Source organism: Chelmon rostratus, chromosome 10, assembly GCF_017976325.1.
Source record: "Chelmon rostratus isolate fCheRos1 chromosome 10, fCheRos1.pri, whole genome shotgun sequence".
NCBI lineage: Eukaryota > Metazoa > Chordata > Actinopteri > Chaetodontiformes > Chaetodontidae > Chelmon > Chelmon rostratus.
In genome coordinates this window covers 20,094,916-20,117,489 of record NC_055667.1, presented here as the reverse complement: position 1 = coordinate 20,117,489, position 22,574 = coordinate 20,094,916, and the positions used below count along the sequence as shown (strand labels likewise).

Sequence of the window (22,574 nt, the reverse complement as noted above, 5' to 3'; positions counted from 1 at the left end):
AACTATGTTCAACCAGCTAGTTGCTAACTTTGTCTGTATTTTGTTTCGGGCTGGGAAAGTGGTGTGCAGCTGTCTGTGTCTGGAAAAAATGCTGATGAGAGCGTTGAGACTGAACTAAAGCAGCAAAAAACAAAGCAATCTGTTATAAAGCTCATATGTCTGCAGAGCTGAGGGGAGCTGCAGAGCTGGGTAATCATTTTCTGTCGGTTTGTTGCTGCAAGCATCACCTTTTGCATACACTTAGTCATTTGATCTATTGTGAACATAAATATATAGATTCTATTAGCTTGAAATAATGAAAACAATAAGAAACTACTATAGACTGTACATGATAAGTTGGTCTTTTGTGGTTAGACTGCTTTGTCTCTGTTTCCAAGGTCAAAAATGACCTTTCAATCTCAAGTCTTCTTTAAAGTACTAATGCAAAGCAAATTATGTATTAAAACATAATAAAAAGAGTAAAGTAAAATAAAAAAGCCATAAAATTCAGGAAAATATGCACTATGAGTAAACTTTGACAAAAATGTGTGAATAACGCTAAAATCCAGAATGTTTCTGGCTCCAGTTATTAATTGGGGGACAGCAGCAGGTCCCCTTTTGGCCACTAGGGGAGCTATAAGCCCTGAAACAGACAAAAACTTGACGATACTCATGAGGTGATACTCATGCTCACGGCCCAGAAAGCACCAAATCTCTATCCTCTTGCACTGTGTTACCAGTCTGTACAAGAGACTAGCCATCCAAACACACATGTTGCTACATCCCATGTTCACTGTACTGTGTGACAAGTTCACTGAAACGTGCATGTGATCCTTTGCATTCAGTCCATATTCAGGAGACCAACCTCTGCCAAGCGCAACATGCCTGTGTGCACAAACAGGGTTTGTCAGCAGAGCGGGATGAGACAGATGTGAGCTTGGTCTGGACAAATGTATTCTTTTTCTTCAGAGAGGGGAAGGCTTAGTGGGGCTGACTGCAGGGGATGGCTGCCCCACATCCCACCAGTGCGGTGAGGGGAGGCAGAGGTGGAGCGAGGCATGTTTGGGATAGAATGAGGGGGATGAGGAGAAGGGTTGTCAGAAGCAGATGTGACCCCCCTCTCCTCCCTCCGCCTAAATAAGTCATGCTCCAGATCCTTTTATCTACACATGCTAACAGGTACTAGTGAGTTCCCCGAGGAGAGATGTGGAGAGAAAAAGATGGAGAGAAAAAAAACAGAGAAAGAGACACAGAGAGATAGAGAAAGAGCTGTGCCCATCACTGCTGCAAAAGGCTTAAGTGGGCTTTTCTCTAGCCATGGTGTAATTCTGATCAAACCCTGCAGCCCCAATTTACTTTTTCTTATTCACACTCACACAGAAAAAGAGAAATTACAGGAAGGTGATGAAATTGATTAAAAATCGGGTTAAGCGGAGATGTCTGTGCACTTCTCTAAACTATTATGAAAGACGGAGGATAAGGGGCAGAGGCAAACTGGAGTCAGATATGAGAATATTTAACGACAGCTTCACAGATTCCAGAGATTTAAAGGGTGTGTTATTTCCCCTCGGTCCTGCACAGAGGGCGGCGTCGACATGCAACCCCGCACTTAGCGCAAATAAAACCTATGGGCTACAGACATAACACACACACACACACACTTTATGCCACAAACAAAGACAGCAATGAAAATGTTACGCAAAATTAGCATAATTCATACTTGATCCGACTTAATCTCTCACCATGGAAAAAAAGCACAAACAAATAACATTCTCGCACACATACCAGACACACATGCTTACGCACACTAACGCTATGTGAACAGGAGTCACTGAGTGTGAAATGGATGCCCCCCACCCCCCCACCCCCCAGCCCTGGTGCCATCAGCCTTAGCCAGCTGGCAGTGGTCCCAGCTCTTCCCCTCCACGCCACTGCCTCCCCAAAACCCTGCACGCTTTGATATCAGCCAGCCCCTGGCTACCCAGACATCTGGAAGTTATTATTCAACAGAGCACGCCACAAAGCGCCATTTCCATAATGAAACATCAGATTTTGCTTCAGTGCCGTGCTTTCTTCTCCTCGCTCTCGCTGCAGACATGTTTGTTCCAACATGCTGCGGATTTCCGACCTCTGACCCCGTCTAGTCGTCCGATTGTTTGTCTGTCTCTTCGCGGCTCGTCGGGATCCTTATATTAGTTGACTCACTGGAATTTGAAGTAGGATAGCAAAGAATGGATTTTGAACTTTAACACAACGCTGTTTAAAAGTGAGGCTCAAACCACACTAACCAGTGAATCGTTTGAAGCAGTCTGAGCTACATAAGAGTGGGAATGAAGGCCAATCTATTCAGAGCCAGAACAACAGACTCATCCTTACACCCACTCCCACTAATAGATCCTTTGTTGGCCGATGACCCACTCCGCCTCTCTAGTTGTCTTTATGATTCTATGACTGACTTTGTGCCATCTCCTCTGTTATCTGGCCATGCAAAGAAAAACCAGCTGACAACTACTTATTTTCCGGTTTTCTAATGCTTTCGAGCCCTCGCTCTCAAAATCTAAATTCTCAAGGAAGTCAAACTACTCGAAAAAGTCAGACAGCTTCAATCATTCAAACTAACCTTTCTGGCATCAGATAAGTTTTGTACTGAATTTATTTTCATCTCTTGCTTACACACACGTCTAAGGTTCACGGTTTATTATCGGCAGTGATTAACTCAAGACTCAAAGTGATGGCAGCACATTTGACCATCTGAAATGTTGTCAAGATCTCTGTGTTTACATATCTGATTTATGAGTGTGAGGGCGTTTGTCTGGCTTAGCGCTGCCTATAAAGCGACAGCCAATGAAGGGGTTTCGCTGCCTCCTGGCCTGGTGGAACAGGGATGCAGCCATCCATCACCCTCGACTGGAAGGAGCAGGTAAAGCAAATAAAAGTTTAATTAAACCTCATTCAAATTTAATTCGCAAAATTTGCATCTTAAATCTCTGTCATGAATTGGTTGTGGAATTGACATTTGATTAATTTTCTCTGTTGACGCATGAACGAGTGACACTGGAGGAAAGGCTGTTTTAAGTTTTTATGGCAACCTTGTTACAAAGCAGTTGCCTATTTACAATAGACATCCTGCACAGAGGGAGCACGTGTTTGGAGCTGTGTCTATGGCAACCTCTTTGTCATTATAGAGCCATTGATTATATATAAATGTTGTTGGGTAATTTCACTCACAGGTTTAAGCTGCTACAAAAGCCATTTTTTTAATGGCCTGTAAATCACACCTGGTTCTGACCTTTGCTTATCAAGAGTTTGTGGATCCTTGTCAGTCATTACCTCTCATAAGTGATACATCTGTCCCAGCTCAGCTTACTGGCCCACCTCCTGTATGAGATGTCTGCATCCACTCTGTGTTACTGAACACGCTCCACCAATCATTTGTACTGTCATTATCTAATCTAATTAACGCTGATATCAACAATCAGATCTGGCTTTGTGGTTCAGTAGCTGCGAGGACGGTTGAGCTCAGGCTGGCTCAGTCCTCGCCTGACCTCTGACAGCTTTTAAATAGAGGAGGGAGAGTCAAGGACCCCTGGGGTATCCAAGGCACAGGATGTTTTCCAATAACAGCTTATGGCTGAGGGGAATCGTACTCTCCCCCCTGTGGCAGTGTGATTCTATCACTTTTAACCATGTGCTACTGCTACCTCTTTCTGGTGCACTCTCGCCCTCGCTCTCTAAAACCCCGAGGAGTTCTGACCTGATTCTTGGCTGTTACTATCACCACAGAATTTGACAGGAAGGAGAAAGTCTGGGATGGTGATTGAAATTTGAAGCGTGATATTTGCGTTTGTCTGTGCTCGCATGTGCAACTCACCTCATTTTCAGTTTGTTGAGGTGGCGATGAGTCAGTTAGTGCCAGTTGGACCACAGTCTCCCAGACATTCGTGTGCGGACCACTTGCTGTTAGCTTAAACTGGACCGGTTCATCCAGGCTGGCTCCCTCTCCCTTGGCAAAGATGGACCCATCTGTCCGCACGCTGAAGATAGGGTCACTGCTCTGGAAAGCCACAGCTTTATTCCCCATGCAGTCATCAAACTTCACTGTAGACAAGAGAATTGACAATATTTTAACATAATATTCAATAAAGCAGTCGATTTCAGTGACAAATAAGCAATAAAATAGGCACAAAGTACACAATGGCTTGTATGAGTGCAGCTGAAACTGCTGTTCTCACTCACAGACATGCAAACACACCCGCACACACACACACAGTACGTGTGCAGCACACACACCTCAGTACAGGAGGTACAGTAGATATAAGAATCTCGAGGGTTGTTCTCTCCAGCTGCAAGTGGGGAAAAAAAAAAAAAAACGGCGGCCAAATGATGGTGTGGTGTGCTGTGATTGTACGAGGGATGAAACACTGGTCTTAATGGAGCTCGCTACTGAACATGTCTGTAGGAGGACCAGGCAGAATGTGTAGTAATTAGCTGCTAGAATTACTGAGAAAATAAATAAATAAAACCTGTATTAGCAAACAAAGTCACAAATTTTAAACTAAATTATATATTCAGGCGGTAAACTGCAGAACATTGATATCCATACATGTTTAAACTGTACTGTTCTGTCTGGAAAGACTGATTCCACTGCTGCTGTGGCATTTAATGGCACTATGCTTTTTGTCCCCCTCTTCCTGAGTGACAAATACTGTGCTTTTAGCTTTTAATCTGAAAGCCAAATCCCTTTATTTCTGGTCCGTCTCCAGTTATCTCTGGCAGCTCGACTCAGCTCTCGGCCCTGAGGTCATTTGCGTTCACCATGAGTGCCGCATAGGTCGTCCCATCCTCGTCTTTCTAGCCTTTGTGTTAACACTGAGGTGTATGTTCATCAACTATGACAGAACTTCATCTCAAACCACAAATTTCTGCTGCAGAGTGTGTACCAGTATATAAACAGTATTCCACAGTTTGTTCTCAAACACGAGGACCTGAATCCACTTTTTTCTCTTCACTGGCCTCACTGGAGTTTTTATCTTCATCATTACTACCTCCCACTGCATAATACCTTTTTGGCATTTATACAATCACTTTAATCCAGTCATGCTAATATCAACTCCACAGGGAACTGTATTCCTGGACTTACAAGGCTTATTTGCCCTGTTGTGCATGTGTACAGTGTAGATTAAATAGCCCAAAATCATAGATCTACCAGTTTTTTACAATTTGTACAGCACTCAAAACCAAATAAGATGCTTGTTTCTTTTAATTACTGCCCAACAAGTACACAGAGACTCGCACCATATACAGCACCATAGAAAACAGTGCTTTGATTGCATAAAGAGAAATCATAGTTTTATGCAGTTTTATGCCCAGAATAGGAATTTGTATTATCAGGAACTGAACGAAACTCAAGCCCAACTCAGCAGAGCATCCTTGCAGTATACACAAGCTACTGATTGGTAACGGTGGCTAATGAGCAGCAAATGAACTTGCAACATTAAAAATGTCTTATAAGCACCACCTCCAAAGCTGAACATTGCACACAGCAGGTGGGAGATGCTAGTAGGAGTACTGAGGCTCAGTTACTGCAGAAAAAAGATGGTATACAGAGAGATGTAATCACGGAGAGGTCAAGACAGATGAAAACCCTCTAGAGTTTTATGTGCTCCAGTGTAGACATTAAATACTTGTTCTGTTACGTTAGGATGTTACTGTGTACCAGCTCAGTATAGAGCTGTCTCTATTGTCAGGGCACTCTTGTGTTTCATCTCTTATGAAACTCAACACAGTTTATGAGAAGAAGGGAAGATGAGTCACAGACCAGTGTAGCCGATACTGGCCTCCCATCCTCATCCCTTTCCTCACGGCACCCACAGCCTTCCCTCTCGGGGATTACGATGTCTAGACGGCATATCGTAGGAAACCCTGAGATGAAGGCGGCAACCCACTGTCTCTTCCTCTCTTCCCACGTCTCTAAACCAGCTGAAACAAGGCTTGCATTACAGAAAGTACACTGCGAGTAAATCCGGCTTTTTGTTCTGTCTGGCCCTAAGTATGCCTGTGATCATGTCGGTACCCTTCTAAGGCCAGATGTCCAGACAGCCACTCAGTGCTCAGTCAGAGGGGACAGCTCTTCAGCAACACTCTGACCGCTGAATGTACCAGGTGCAGCACAAGTGTCCTGGTCTAGACAGGAGGAGAGAGGGCATAAGAGATGGATTACATCTACCCAAGAGGTAGAAAAGCCTCTACTGCTCATCAAATAGTTTCTCTTTTTGAGTAGCTGAACATTTCACAAACAAACCCCTGAAAAAAGCGTGCTTGCTGTTTTCTGTTTGTCTCATTCTCTTTCCTTTTTGTCTAATCCTATCTCATATTTTTTACCATTATTTTCGAAGATTCTCAAAGATTAGACTTGGAATGTGGGGGGCGACAATAACAAACACACCAGTTGGCAAACGTGTCTGTGCAAATAGGATTTTGGAAGGCTGCCTGATTATATTAACAATGTGGAAGTCAAAAATCAAACTCAAAGCACGCTTTATTGTATTTCTAAGTCCTTGTGACTGTGAAACAGTCAAATACTGGGAAAAAAACACAAGCAGCAGGTGGTCTGTTGCCCCTTCTCTCGCTGTCCTCCAATTATTGTCTCTCTCTGAGCCAGGCACGCTGCCAGCAGTGCAGCAGTATTGCGGTCATGGCTGGTAGAGGCCTGCAGGCTGAGCCTTCACTCTGAGGGGAGGGGTAATCGAGGGGGAGGTATCTTCAACCATATTAAAGAAAGCATTTAGGTCTGGGTCTTAATTACCATATAAGAAGGCTTCATTATTTGGGGATTTTTCTGAAAAAATACCTAAAAGTAACTGTGTTCATTTGGTATGTAAAAAAATGCAGAAAATGGGAGAAAAAAATAGTATAACAATGTGAAAATTGTATTTTTGAAAGACTTCGCAGCACAGACATTCCGTGCTTGAACCACAAAAATGGCTGGTTAGGAGCTCATGGCAAGAAACCCCTGGGTTCTAATATGAGCCTTGTCTATATGTGACAGCCCTGTGATGGCTGGCGTCCTGCCCAGGGTGCTGATTTTCATCTCCACTTGTTTGTCGAAGATAATACAATAAAGTCTGTATCTTTTTTTTTCTTTTCTAATTCTGATTCTATAAAGCTCAGAGACACTAATGGTGCAGGCCAGGAAAGAGGGCCGTCTTGAGGCATGCTCTAGTTGGGGCAATGTAATGCTCTGCTCAGTATATGTTTATTGGATAAAAATATATATATTAAAAAGCTATAATCCAATAAAGTCCAGGCCTTCATCCAACTGCGGTTCTTGATATATAAAGTAAAGAGTAACACATAATCACATCTTTTTCTTTGAAATTATTCAGGTAACTTTCGGCAAAAATCTGCAGATCAGCCGAAATCATTAAGCCAATAACTAATGAGCTCTGCAGTAATGCATGTACTTCAGGTACGTGTATAATCAGACAATGTATGCATGTGTGTGTGTGTGGGCATTTATTCTATGTGACTGCCTTCATGTCTCAACAATGACAAGCTAGGCTAACTGCACCAATACCCACACACAAATGGAGTGACAGGCTGTGCATAGAGTACCCAGAGGGTCTTGTTCTTGCACCAATTAAAGAAAAAGACAGTGCCAATTTTACTCCTCCATCACACACACACACACACACACACACACACACACACACACACACACACACACAAAGCTCCAACAGCTCCTCTTTCACTCAGTTGGGTCGATACTGCTATAAGAGAGATTATAAAATCGGCCAACAACAGAGCAATGAAGCCCAACGGCACAATGCTGCACATTAACAAGTCGTCTAAAGCAGTAGGCCCAGGTTGTGCATTGATCTGGCAAATAACACAGACACCCCAGTGTGCCAAGCAGCCAGCCCAGCATTTCTCCAGTATCTAGTGAATGTGAGCAGTCACACCCCTGCAATGTTACAAATGCCACCATGCTATGTGGGCTCCCACACGGGGAGGGAATATATTCCATGATTTCCTCATCACCACTGTGTGGAAGGCAGTGAATCAGTGCTTTGTCTGTCGCTTGATAATATCACATGCCGGGGCCCATCTTCATGTTTTCCCCGCTTTTCTAATTAAAGTTCCCCTCTCCCTCGAACAAGACAAGGACAAGGAGGAGAGCAACGCTGAAAAGAGTTGTGACCTTCTTGGGGTGTTCTCTGGACAGCCTGACAGGAAGTAGGTGACAAGTGTTGAAAGGGAAGTGAGAAAGGGATACAGTGAGGGGAGAGAGAGGAGCTGAGAGCTGAGGGGTGACAGAAAGAAGGTGAGAGGAGAACGGGGGAGAAGGGAAGGGCAGAGAGGGAGAGATTGATGAGAGAAATGAGACTGTGCAGAGGTGGCAATCAGAGAGACAGTAAAATGAATGAAAGAACATTAAAAAGGAGGAAGGAAAGAGGCCTAAAAGCTCATAGGCAGATTGCAGTTGCTAAAGTGGAGCTCTCCAGAGGGAGCAGAGTTTATAGCTGCAGCCGTTAAAATTGTTCAAAGTATGGTGCATCAGATGTCACCCTGCCCTACAAAACAGCAAAGACACCACTCTTAACAGTCCTGATCTCTGCTACAATCAGGCCCATTGAGGACAAGCAGACAGAGGAGGATGAAGATGATGAGGAGGAGAGAGGAATGGGAGGTGAAGTGGAGGTGGAGGCTGGGGAGGGCGGCGGATGGAGGCCTGGCTTTGGGATCCTGGCTCTGTGAGCTGGCTCCCTCTCACACGGCCACATTGGAATGGATGGGATGCTCAGATGGCTGTTTAAACAGGTTAATTGGGCTGGCCTCCCGAGAGATCCGGACAGATGGATAGATGGGTAGAACGAGAGAGGAGGGAAAGAGGGAGCGAAAAAGCGACAAAGGGAGAGCGATGGAGCTCAGAGAGATGGAAACAGAGGGCGGGATGAAGAGATGGATGGTGAGAGACGAGTGTGGCCGCTGATCAGAGGCACCATGGGGAGCGTGCAGTCTAATCAGAGTGGAGCGGAGCTCTACAGTGGGCTGGGCCCTCAGTGACTGGCCAAACAGAGCCAGGTCCACTGTCCACTGCTGATAGACTATAAAAGGAGAACAAACTTGTGATGGAAGGGTGTTCAAAGCAATGTTAGAACCCCATCAGCGAGTTTGATCATTGAAGCCAATCGTGGACACGGACTCATCCCTCCAGCCTTTCCAGAAACTTACAAAGTAGCAGTGACTAGCTCCTGTTAGAAAAATGCTGACAGTGTGCAAGCACACACAGATGCAGAGCGAGAGGGAGCATGCACCGGACACAAAGCCGTTTCAAAATGTGCATGACGTCCAGAAATAGAGTGAAGAGACAAGACATCAAACGAAGCATACCTTTTTTTTACATAAAGTAAAGCATTAATGTATAAAGTAATATACAAAACTAAAAGCTTATCAGTCAAATATGTATCAAAGCAAAGCTACTGCACTAGTTTTTCAAACCTGCTTTCACTGGTTCAATTATCTGACTGTTTTATGTTTTTACAGCATTTTATGTCCACATGCACTTGGGAAATTCAAAGAATAAACCACTGTCATATTTGACAACTACAAAGGCACAACAAATTCAAAACAGACTTTTAATGAGGTGAGAGTTATTTTTTTAAAAAACTCTTTTTTAAGTTACCACAGACAAAACTGTGATGGCGAATGTTAATCACACAATCTTCACAAAGTTTGTTGTTTCCCTGTTCTACTTCAGTGGCGAGCGAGACTGAAAGGGGCTTTGTTTGCTTGCGAGGAAACAGAGAACTTGTAAGGGGGAAAGATTGTTTGTAGGCATAAGCTGAAGGCTCATTGTGAATGGGAATGAGGAAAAAGTGCTATCTCATTAGCTTTAAAAAAATAATGGAAATATCTCCTCGTTTTGTATTTCGGTTGTGTAACAACTTCCCAGACTCTGTTCCTCTAAACTTACCCAGCCTTGCTTATACAGCAACAATGCCCTGCTGCAGCGGACTGAGTACTATAAAGTGAACGTAGAGTTGTGTGTGTCCTGGATATGGATGGCCTGTGGTGTCTTATGTAAAATTAAGCAGCTTTACTCCGTGTTTTGTTTGGTTGAACGCCGATACATTTTACTTCACTGCTCTGCTTTCTCTGGGTGAAAATCCAGAATGTCAGCATGAGATTTTTCAGCTGTTGTGCTTGGCAACTTTTTACCCCGAAACACCTCTCCTGGTTTCCTAGAAAATCTGTTATTACTTTCGTCCTGCATTAAATGTTAACTGAATAAATGAGAGCAGGCTCGGATACAAGGACGGTCTTGAGGCGAACAGTAAGCCACTAATAGCAGTATGCATGTGCGCTGCTATGTAAATCTGGGGGCACTCCGCAAGTGCTGAGGTCTCCAGGAAACATCTGCATTTATTTTAAACCTCTCTGTCTGCAGCACTTAAACACCAATTACAAAGACACTGTGCATGAGCAGCATTGTTTATTCACGTAGTTCAGCTGACTTGTTTTTAATATGGATTAGGTGAACTATCTTTGAGTTACAGTGCCAAGTCAAATTGCCTTCATTTTAAGTCACTTGAAATTTTTAATTCGTATGGAATTAGTACTATCACTTGCCAACCAGCTTTACAGCATTATTTTGAAAAAAAGGTCCACGCTTAAAAAGTGAGAGTAAAATGTTAAATAAAATGAATGAATTAACCCACCTGACCATCTAGATTGGGTCTTTTGAAAGCTGAGGCGCTGTTGGATGGCTAATCAAGGGCCTGCTGTTGCAACCATGGCTGGTTAGTCATGGAAGGGGGTCGGCTAGCGCTAACAGGCTGGCTGATCTCAGAGCTGCTGGAGACTTGGCATGCACACTGTTGGCTCGTAACAGACGGAACTATTTTTGAGCGTGCATCTACTTTGATTTCAGCTTTCAGGTTTGGGTTTCAGTTGCCCGGACTGACCAATCAACATCAGTGCTCAGTGCAAGGCAGCAGCTAGGCTGATCCAGGTGCATTTAAACTGTTTTTTGATATTCCCAAGGCTGCTGGAAGGTGATAGACACAGACGGTGGGGGACTTCCCAATCTTCATTACAGAAGGCAGGAAGGAAGTCACTAAAATTCCCTAAATCATGTAGTCCAAAGGGTGATAGAAGGGGGGTTCATTCATTTCTCAATTCATAATTGTGCAATACATTGAGGGCTCTCCTGTGTTGCAGTGTGCAAGTACAGTACTATGCCAAACTGCATGCATGGGCAAGAATATACAAGCTCACAAATCAATACTGCAAGGACACATGCACATTCATACATGTATTCACAGAGACCAACCACAAAGACATTGTTTTTGACTGATCAGCTTCTCTCTAATGACTGATTAGTATTCCTCTAAACATGCACAGAAGTGACTGATTGGCCTTCCTCAATGCTCAGCCATCTCTCCCAGCAAGGGGAGCTGAACTGTCGCCTGAGCTGGTATTAGGACTCCAAACAATCACAGCTTGTTAATGCTTTTTATGACTTAGGGTACAGGAAAAAAGAAAAGACAAAAACACAAACAGTATGAAAACACAATGCCTACAAATGCTTGTGACCATGACCAAAAAAAAATCTTTCATATTCTCAATAGGTACTGGATTTTCTGTCGCTATCACGATGTGGCCACATCTCCAGTTTAATACACTATACTTAATGTCCCTATAATCAAAACCAAAGACTTATTTGTGCTTCATTCCATATTGTTTTTATTAGAAATATATTTTCCAAATGTTTGTGGTGAGATCTGAAAAATGGAAGACAGACAGAAAGAGAGCAAGACAGCGAGAAAAAGAGAGAATGAGAAAAGGAAAGAAGAAATCACGTATTTTGGCAATTAGGGCTGGCTTTAGTGGTGATTAGGAGAGGAGGCAGCGAAAGAGAGAGAGGGATCAGGCTGAATAAAGCCTCTCCCAGGAAGAGAAAAGCCCCTTTTGCAGAAAAAAGAAGAGGAAATAACAGCAGAATGAAAGTAAGAACAAACTTCCCCAACTTTCTTTGCAGTAGTGGGTCTGTGCTGTGCTGGACAGCAAGTTTGGTTGTTCTGGAGCACGCACAAACACACACACACACACACAGTTAGAACAGTCAAAAGGTATTTACACAGCAAACCGCAGCTCATATCCCTACGCTCCTCTCATTCCCTCACAGCAGTCACTTGGCCTTTTATCCCACTTTTCTGTGGTTATAGAGGGGGGAAAAAACAAACTCTAAAATGCTCTGGCGGTTGCGGTTCAGTGCGTTTTCTGGATCGATAGCCGACAAATTCAATGATGGCTTCGATATGTACAGTATAGGTTAACGTTCCGTGGGGCCTCGGCCCAGATTCTGTATCACAACCGTACATAAAACTCTACGATGACAAAAGCCCTGCAGCAAGACACCTGATACAGTCTGACCAACAGGATTTAACAGAGGAGTGCAGCAGACTGAGGTCAGCATGTGTGTGTTTGTGTTACATCATCTGGCGTCTGCAGGACGGCTGTTGAGGATGAGAGATGATGGTGGTGCTGAGGCTGGAGTAAGACTGGGGGGTGATGGCCATCTTGTCTTTGAGAGTGTACAGTTAGCTCTGAGAGGGGCTGCTGCTGTCAGCAGTTTGCATCAAGTCGGGCTCTGCAGGATTTGGGTTTGCTTTCATGCATTCTAATTTTGCTAAACTTATTCCACCCCTTTCGTCTGTTCCAGCCATCCTCAAGGGCCACCAAGATTCAGGTGCCACTTGTCTAGGACGGCTATCTCAAGGTCGGCACATCTAGGTGTGTCTGCGCGTGTGTGTGCGTCCTTTCCTCTGCAATGCCTATATCTATCAGCCTCCTCTGGAACAGCTCCCTGTCACCACCAAGTCCTGATCCACTACCACAGCCACTACATCTCTATATACTCTGTCACGCTGGAAAACAGGAGGAAAAACACTGATACACTAGAAAAAAAAAACTAAGCTTAGTACAGGTCGTAAAAAACAAAGGCTTCAACTTTGCCTTTATTTCAGTGTTTGCCTGCAAGCATCAAATATGCTTGTTGTAAGAAAAAAGAAATCATTTTCATATTGTTCTCTCAAGCTTCCCCAAGGAAGCAAACAGCACAAAATTGCTTTCCCCAACTGCTGGAGGAAATAGAGGCTGTATTTCTCAAATCTAATCAACATCTTTCCATCAAAATTTTAAGAAAAGGTTCTGTTTTTCCAATTGTAGGGGTCAGAGTACAAACCACAGAAATCCCTCGAGCCTCTATACACGGAAAAACATACATGTAATTACTCAATCTGTATGGAGGATAAGGAAAATGTTTTTTCAGTAGGAAGAGCTTATATCACTTCTTTTTTCCTTTGAAAGATAGCCATCAGGCTGTGATCCCTGAAATCCGGGGGCTGGCGCTGGACTACGATGGCTGAACCATGCAATTAGTGGGTCTGAAGTTTCACTGAGATAGGAACTGAGCTGAAAGTTCAGCACACGGCCAAATCAGTAACAAGAGAGAGGAAATATAGAACCGTAATTATCAGCAGCCATCACAGAACTGTAACACTATGAAATACGTCTTCACACATTAAACTTTGTGTTCAAAATTGCATTACTGTGTATTGATTTCCCAGTTTTTAAGAGAAATAATTTTTTTTGCCCCTGTATCAACCACTTAAACTTCAAAAGTTAATAGATAAAAACTTATGCAGCTTAAAAACTCTGAAAAACGAGCTGTCGTCTGTCATGTTGTCCGTCATTACTAATGAACAGTTGTAGCTGGAAGGGATCGTGTCCATATTGGATGATTTTCCAGCTCCTGATTTAAGTCCAATGAAAACAGTTCCGTGTCAGTGCTGGATCTGGTGTGTCTTCTGCGTGGTGATGCAAGGCTGCGGAGGTGCATTTGGTATGAGTGTGTCTTACTTTCATGAAAGAGAAAGAGTCTGGCTCCCATCACAGACCTGCAGTTAAGACCAACCCCTTACTGATCACATTCACAATCTTTCCCTAACCTCAGTTTCTGGAGCTTTTTGTTGCCTACGCCCAATCAGTTAGCGGACTCGCCGAACATCAACATTCTTTGACAATATTTAAAAAAGGAATCATAATTAACAGAGCAGACTCAAAGATGCATTCATTTTTATATTTCCTTGTCAAAACTTAGCATCTACATTACCCACAATGCAACTTGATTGCCAACAGTTTGGTCAGAGATTCAGGTGCGTTATGCTACTAGCAGGTAATGTAGCCTCGATCGGCAGACTGCAGAAGTCACACCCCTTGATTCTTTGTTTCATTTTCAAAACTGTAGTCACCAGCCTCAAGCAATTCTGACTCAAGTGACATCACTTGAGGCAATTTATCTGTTTTTTAAGCAATTCTCTGGAGCCTCAACAAGCTTTTTACAACTTTAAATACATATATTCCCCAAGACCTGTAAACAGACTTTGATATGTAAAATCAGTTGAGATCACCTTAAAGGGCTGCCTTGACATCCTGGTAGGAATATATTTATACCTGTAATTGCAGTAAGTCACCATGATTAAACACATGACAGAGGCAACCTGTGTGCGTGGGCACATCTGTGAGTGCATATAGGATTGTGTGTGTGTGCGTGTGTGTGTGTGTGTGTGTATAAACCTGTCAGCTAGAGTATAATGTCATAGAGCAAGCTAAAGAAGAAACATTAGTCACTGATGATTACTAACAACATCTTCCCGAGGGCGTCTGTGTCATTGTGTGTGAGTACATGATATTTTTTTTATTATGTAGCAGCACTGAACCGTCTTGTGGGCTGAATGAGCTGCCTTTACTGGGAAGTGACTGGCGGGTCTTAAAACTGTCAGCTAAATGTGTCTTAGGGCTTACAGACAATAATATGCTTGGTATAGCCCTAAGAAATTTTGTGTGTTTGTGTGTCTATGTGGATGTGTGTGTGTGTGTGTGTGTGTGCACACATACAGGTTGAATGGTCCAAATATCTCTCCTGTGGGTGAAAGTGTGAAATACAGGAACGCTTTACTGCAACTGTTGATAAGGTGCACACTGATATGACGAGACTGTCAGGTAACACCTATACACCATTAAACTCTCTTTCCCAAACAAACGCGCACGCACGCGCGCACGCACACACACACACACACACACACGCACAGCACGGAGAGAGAATCACAGAAGCTGGGGGCTGTAGGAGGCTGGCAAAGAAGAGCTCCCAGAGGCACAAACAAAGACAGCAGTGTAGCAGCCCACCCTCTTCCTTACCTTCACAAAAAACACATCCTCAAGTACACACAAGCAAACACATATGCTTTGCAAACAAATGCACATATATCACTTGTCTGACTGTCAGAGATGCGGCACTAACCTTCATTGCAGCTAATTGTTGTGCAATCTAGCAGGAGAAGGCCCTGGAGCTCTATTTGGGAGGCCATGTGGTGTCTGTCTATGTGTAGGCTTTTATGAGAGGAGGGCGAGTATGTGTCTCTGTGTGCCTGCGTGAGGGGTATACACATAAATAAGCACATGCGTATCCATGTGAGTGTAATGTGTGTGTGTGTGTGTGTGTGTTTGTGTGTGTGGTCTGCTCATGGTATGTTTTGTGTGTGGGAAATAAATTAGAAGTGCTAGCAGGTTGCTCTGACAAGTCCTGTTAATGAGAACATCCTCCAGAGCCTTTTGGGCCGGGGAGAGAAACCAGAGGCCGTGATCATCTGTTCAGCCTGGAAGATGGCATGGAGGGAGGGAGGCTGCAGAACGGCAAAAAGCCTGCACAATTAGACCACACCATCTGCAGGAGAGGTGCTAATGTGTAGTTGGAACTGTGAGCACTGGAAAAAAGGAAGAGGAAAAATAACTCTACTGTAGAGAAAGAAGACCCAGAGGACATAGAAGTTTTCCATAAATCGCTGAAAACTATACTGGAATCACATTTTGTATTGAGTCTGGACATATACAAACTACGCACTGATGATTCTAAAAAAAAAGTATATGGTACTTAGAAGTTAAAAAGCCTCTAGGCAAACATGCTTTCCTGATGTACAGCATTGTAGCAAAATCAAAAATTGCCAAAGGCAGGTTGTCCCCATAGGGTGTGTGACAGCTCCATCTGACTGAGTGAAACAGAGTCAAACATGCTACAATAAAGCTGTTATGTTGCATTAAAAGTCTGGAATGTGACAGAATACAATACTTTGAACATTAGTCTGTCAGAGCATCCTGTGATTTATGTACTGTGTGTAAGTATGCACGCAGCTGCTGTTTGTCTTTGCAACTCTGTGGGTTTGTACCGTACTGTACATGCGTGTGATCGAACATGTGCGCATACAGTATGTGCACAAACACACGTACTTGTGGTGAGCAGCCAATTTGGCTACAGTTGACTCACCTGCACCTGGCTTAGTGAGGCAAAGCCAACTGGCTCCTCGTGAGTTTGGAAAATCATAAACCAAGTAGAGGGGTTTAGAAATGCATGAGGCGCTTCGCTGTGTAGCATTACCATGATTCATCTTCACAAAACTGCAAAAGCTTGTGATAATCGCTTTAGCTAATCCTTGCACGCTTCGGGCAAACAAGCATGGAGAGAGTGAAGGGGTGGTTCTTTAACCCTGGGGGGAGGACTGAACTGGGTGATGGTGTGGGTGAAACATGGTCAGGGTTGGAGGAGTGTGTGTGTTTTTTTATTTACTTGTGTATGTGAGAGAGTGTGTATGTGTCAGAGCATGGCACCTATAGTCCTCACAAGAAATGCAACACAAGTGAAAGATGTGAAGCGGAAGAAATCAAATGATATTTTGTCATAAGTGCTCTGGGTTTGATGCAACCAGTTACTGTGTGTTTAAATTTAGGATGACGGTGATTTTGATTATTGGACAACACTGTCTTTGTATCTATTTGTGTGCAGACAAAAAGCATTCCCACTGTATGTGTGCATGCGCTTGCACAGCTTCATTGTCTTGGCTCAATCTGTGCATGGCAGCATCTCTATCCACACATATCAATCTTCATCTGTCACTCCTCTGACCCAACACTGCCTCTCAATCTCTCAACTCTGGCTAGTTGCAAAGCTTCACCTGTGCTGCTTCTATTCCTAGACTTTAGATGCCTCCAGTAGAGAGAAAGCAAAAGGTTTACACCCAGACTGACACCTTCCTGGGATATGGCCTATAGACATGGCCACAGGATCACCTCATTAGCATCACAGGGCGATCTGCTCCCTGACAAGTGAGACTTCACTGCTCTGTTCTCAAAAAAATAATGAGCAAATATAACCTCAAATGGCTAAATATAGGTAACCATGGTCTCAAGAGGCTTGGAGCAGAAACCATACACTGGAAGAGGTGTCTGGAGCCTTTCGAAGTTTCATGCAGTGTGGGCGTGAGGACTAAACAAAGTAAACAAAAGACTTTAAGGAGAGGAAGAGATAGTTGAACAGTGTTTGATGAGAGCTCTTAGCCTGTAGCTATAGCGCATTAGGCACAGATGAGCCACAGCCAGCTCCCACACTGTTAATGTGGAACACATTACAACTGCACAATGAGTTATGATTGCCATTAAAGAGCAAATGATTCAGACTTCATCGCTGGATTTAAAGGGCTGCGACTGCTGTGCCCTGTCCTTTCTCATTTCTGCCCACGCTTACTCCAGTGAAACTCTGGTGACAATCCCTCCACTAGACTCGCGCCGCTGAGTGCGTCCGCTCACATTTGGCAGGCGTTTCCATTTTTGTGAATGTGTACAGAATACAGTTTGTTGTGTTTTTTTTTTTGTTCCTGTCTAGGAACCTGCGTCACTCCGTATGGAAGCAACCTTGAGCTGTGAAGTGCTTGATTACACTCACTGCGTGCGACACAATGAATGGCTAAGAAAAGGCTGCACACCTCAAAGCCACTTTTTTTTACTTAGCTATTAGGTGAGCTTAACCTCCTCTCTCTCTTGCAACATCCCAATTCATTTTCTCCCTCTGCTTCTTCCAGTGCTAGCGGGAGCCCTAATAATGGCATCATGCATTTTGCTAAACCATAAGGGAGCAGTAGATGTGGACTAGTGGGGAGAGAGATGGGGAGAAAGTGGGTAGAATCGCAGACGAAGAGACCTCTCCTCCCATTGCTCTCTCTCTCTCTCGCCCACGTGATCTATCTCTCCCTCTGGGGCCAGGAGGCTAGCTATGAAATGAATGAGAGGCAGAGCGTGGGCAGGCGCTAACGTTAAGATAATGACGCCGTTTTGTCAGCCCTGGCCTAAAGCTCTGTCTCTTGGCACATGAAAGAGGAGGGAGGTGGCAGGACAGTATGATGGAAGAGAGGCTACGTGGCTCTGAGCTAACAGCGCTGAACGTGCGTTTCTCAGACCTCTGGGCGTCTGCAGCAGACAGGACAGACAAGATTTTTACAGCCGTTTGATTGCTACAAACACAACTAACAGGCTAAGAGAGCTCTCACACTGTGGCGAGAGTGTCAGCGGTCAGAAACCTCAGCTGCTCCTCTCCATCTACTCGCAGTTAGAGGAAGCTGTGAGCAATTACGGCGAAGAGAAAAGTTTCCCTGCAAGAACATGTAATGAGTGTTTGAGGTAGGAGGCAATTCTCAAAGCCCGTTTTAATATGTGGACCCCAGTGAGCTGCCCTTGACCGCTGTGGAGAAAAAAGAGAAAAAAAAAGAGAAGAAACCTGCATTTTGTTATCAGGCTGCGAACTGTGTAAAGTTAACCAAATGAAACCATCAAAGCAACGATTGGTACTAATTATCACTGCTGTTTAACATCAGACAAACAAACAAACAAACACTAAATGTGCTCTCCACGGGTTAGATTGAGCCTAATTTATTTTAAGTCCTGCTGGAATGTGATTTGTGGCTGCGAACGCTCATGCTGTGCATCAGATATCCGGCAGATGCTTAGTTACGACTAAACCAGTAAAGACAACACTTAACGGTACAGTCACGCAACTGGGAGGGGGGGGCTGAAAAATGATAAGCTGCGACAGAAATCATAAAGTGCAAAGCTCTGAAAACAGATAATTAGATCTGTGACAACAGAGCACAGTATCAGTGTCAGCGGGGATGGAAATGCCTACAATGCATGAGACAACAGCACAATGCGCCTGTCTGAGCGATTCTAACATACATTATATCATACTAAATGACTAGGTCATATTTCGTGGCGCGCAAGCTGCTAATATGAATAACGATGCCAAGATTAAGAAGAGAAAAGTTTGTCGTTCAATAAATCACTGAGTTTTTGGCAAGTCTCTCCCTGAGTCATTGGGTCTTCTCCCTCTGTCACAGCCGATCAGCGACTGCAACAACAGCACAGTGAGAGACAAAAGCCCTGTCAGTGCCTCATTAGGCTGTTCATTAGGAAGCTGGCTGTATATTCAAACATTCTCCACGGCTGACCATTTGAGTCAAGGCTAAGTCATCGCTCTTGCTCTAGCTTGCAAGGCGGAGGGCTGGAGGTCAGTAGGATCCGTCATTATTAGTTCCGTTACATTTTCTCTGACTGGTTTGGATCCAATGACCCGATCCTGGGGTCAGACAGCCTCAGGTCCTGTCTGCACGCCTAACCTCAGCTAAAACACAACTTTGCATAGTCTTGATGCTGTAAATCACTTCCTTTCATTTTGTTACATATGACCCTTGCCTGCAGGCCTCTGACATTATAATTGGACCTGAGCCATGCAGCTCTACTATTTAACTGCCGGCACTTCTTTTGTGTTTCTGATACTGTACACACACATTGAGCTGAACTACAGTAAAAACAACAAATGCCAATCAATGTGCATCAGGTCTGACAGCATGAGACGGCGTTAATGTGAGCCGGGTGGGGCCCCAGGTGCTGCATACCCCAGTATTGGCTGCAGACAAGAAAGGACATGTGGAGGAGGTGGCACTGTCTGCTTCTGCCAGAACAAGCTTTCTGCCCTAGCGTTTGGCACCTGCCTGCCTGGCAGCCGAGCCTCAGAGTCTGCACGGAAACTTCCCACCACATCTCCCTAAATAATCCATATTCTTCTGAAGAAGTCTGCACAGCTAACCTTCACTCATTATACACGCTGCCTCTTGCTCCAGCCATAACTTTTTAACCCTTTGTGTGTTTTTCAGTCGAAGTGTGCCGCCTTAAAACAGAGCTACAATATTGCCTTTTTTAAACATTTGTGTTTTTTTTGTGTGCATTTTTTCTTGCACAATACATCACACCAGCTTCAGTGGCTTTTGGCAGCACAAGGCTCATAAGGGAGGGGTGAACAGCACTCTTTGAAAAGAAAAGCGCAAGACTGTGGTGGCGAGTGGTGCTAAACAGCTCCTATAGAATCTTCTCATGATGTTCAATTGTGTCCTGGTATCTGTGAAGGTCGTAGCGTATGATTCACATAATTTTCATAGAAATGACAGCATCTACATCTGATATGGCTCTCCACTCAGTTATACAGGCTTTTCCTTCCATTTGTGTTTACAGAGAGGAGACAAACGCTGAAACAAATCAGTATCATTTGGACAGTGAGAAAGGCAAAGCAGCTAATAATGAGGTGAAAGTACTCAGACAAGTCTATTTATTTGTTTCCTTCCATTTCCGACGAGAGCAGACAAGAGGCATGCTAGGAAAGAATGGCAGGCAGGGCGCAATCTAGACGTGAACATCTGGGGAGGAAGAGCTGCTGAACGGTGATGGTGAGAGTGTAGAATGAATAGAAAACATGGGATGGAAAAAAAAAACAAGTAGAGGAGCATGAACAGTTCAAGAATCCTCCGCTCAGCTGATGTATCCTACAGGTCCAGTCAACATGTGCAGGGGAAGCATCTGAGGAAGAAGGTGAGGAAAGACAGCAGGAGGCAGGAACAGGACGTGCAGATGCAATTAAAACGCAGGGTCAGAGGCGAGGGAGGATTGTGGGTGATTAATGCCTCAGACACTACAGACAACCCCCGACACACTCTCTCTCTCTCTCTCTCTCACACTCACACACACACAGATTACTTCTTTTTCTTTTTTTTCTTCCCCTTGTTACCCGCTCTTGTATTGTAAAGTTCAGTTCAGCACACTGAAGTAAAAAGTGAAGCATTTCATTAAGCAGAAGATACAAACACCATTTTTTAAACATATTAATTTTTAACTGTGGACACTTTTCAGTGCTGGCACCAAACCTCTCTGGGAGGATGCTACAATAGCAGCATGAATTGAAAATCCCTTTCCCACCACAGTCCATTCTAAATTAAATTACATTAGAAAAGTCCCCAATCACATTGATTTTTTTTTTTTACATTTAAAGTTATTGTAATATTGAATAACAGAATAAACTATAGAAGTCTAATTTGTGTGCTCGTTTGTTTTTGTGTATTTTGCTTGCTTAATCTGCTTCCTCTCTTCACAGTGGGTTTGAGCAGTGGCGCACACTCACAGAGACATAATGAGTGTATCTTTGTGCCATAATTACTGGGTGCAACACAAACTGCCGATACACTTGAAAGGGTGAGCTTCCACACATACACAAGTGTAAAGATGCCGAAAGGAGCGCACGTACACTCAGGGACGAGCACGCACACACAAACACTGAGAGAAGAAAGTATGAACGGCTTTCATGCGATCATTGATCTGTCCTTCAGCTGCTTCACAGCCGGACAGACGATGAAAACAGTGCTGTTGTTTGTGCTGCCGGAAACGCTGTGTGGAAGGGGAAGGCTAGGAGAGAAGGTTATCCGGCAAACGACAGAGAATTATTCTCGCCAGCAGGTGGTGCTATTGTTTTTGTGCGTCTATTTAATAGCCAATAGAAATAGGTTAGTCAGGAAACAGGAAGTAACGTTGTCCAACTCACGCTGGACTTGTTATGATTGAATCTGCAGTATTTTCAGTCATTAACCTGTCTTGAAGGCGTGTTTTAGCGGATTTAAGTTAAAGATGTCTTATGCTAGTACCATAGCTGCATGGTGGCTATGTGTAGCTTTAAAATTTACATCATCTGTGTTTGCTTCTTGCATAGCAATTATGATAAATGTGCAGCTATTTTCTGTTCATGCAAATTACTCAAACATGTTTCATAGTGTTCATTACGCAGCACTCATCCATACACATAATATCTGTAGGGGATGCATACATTTCACATGTCTCCTTTTGCATATATTTTGTAATGTTTTTAATATGTTCATAAACACAGGATTCATAAGTGGCACTCTGCAGCCGAGTGCCTGAGAAACATGCTTTGTTGTTTTCTTGCTGTTTCACGCTGTTGACATTTTGAAGGAAATGTCTCAATATTGCAGATAGTCCACCTGTCACTTGTTGAGAAGTTTATGTATCTGCTTAGCTGTGCTTGCGTCAAGCAGAGAGGGCAGAACACGGCTATTTCTTCCTTCGATTTTTTTCTTATAGCGCATGTATGTGTGTGAGATGGGAGACAATGGGCCTCGACTACTATGTCAAAGTGCTGGAGGGAAAATGAGGTGAGGAGAAAAATGTAATTGATATGGCTCTCAACAGGATTAGTCATTGGCTCAATTACCAAATGAGGATTTAGTGATTTGTTGGTAGAGAAAAGGTAGGTGTTCTGCTAGTTGGTTGAGGCTGTTTTCTTATGACGACGTGTGGGCGTGCTATATTTA

At 43.8% G+C, this 22,574-nt stretch overlaps 1 protein-coding gene across 1 annotated transcript in view; it reads right to left on the bottom strand.

Moving 5' to 3' along the window:
• Positions 1-22,574, bottom strand: part of LOC121613245 (cadherin-4-like) — a 231,842-nt gene that overhangs the window by 69,023 nt on the left and 140,245 nt on the right. The window contains exon 4 of the mRNA XM_041946572.1: positions 3,851-4,077. Within this exon, the coding sequence (XP_041802506.1) occupies positions 3,851-4,077 (227 nt within the window). The remainder of the gene's footprint in view (positions 1-3,850; positions 4,078-22,574) is intronic.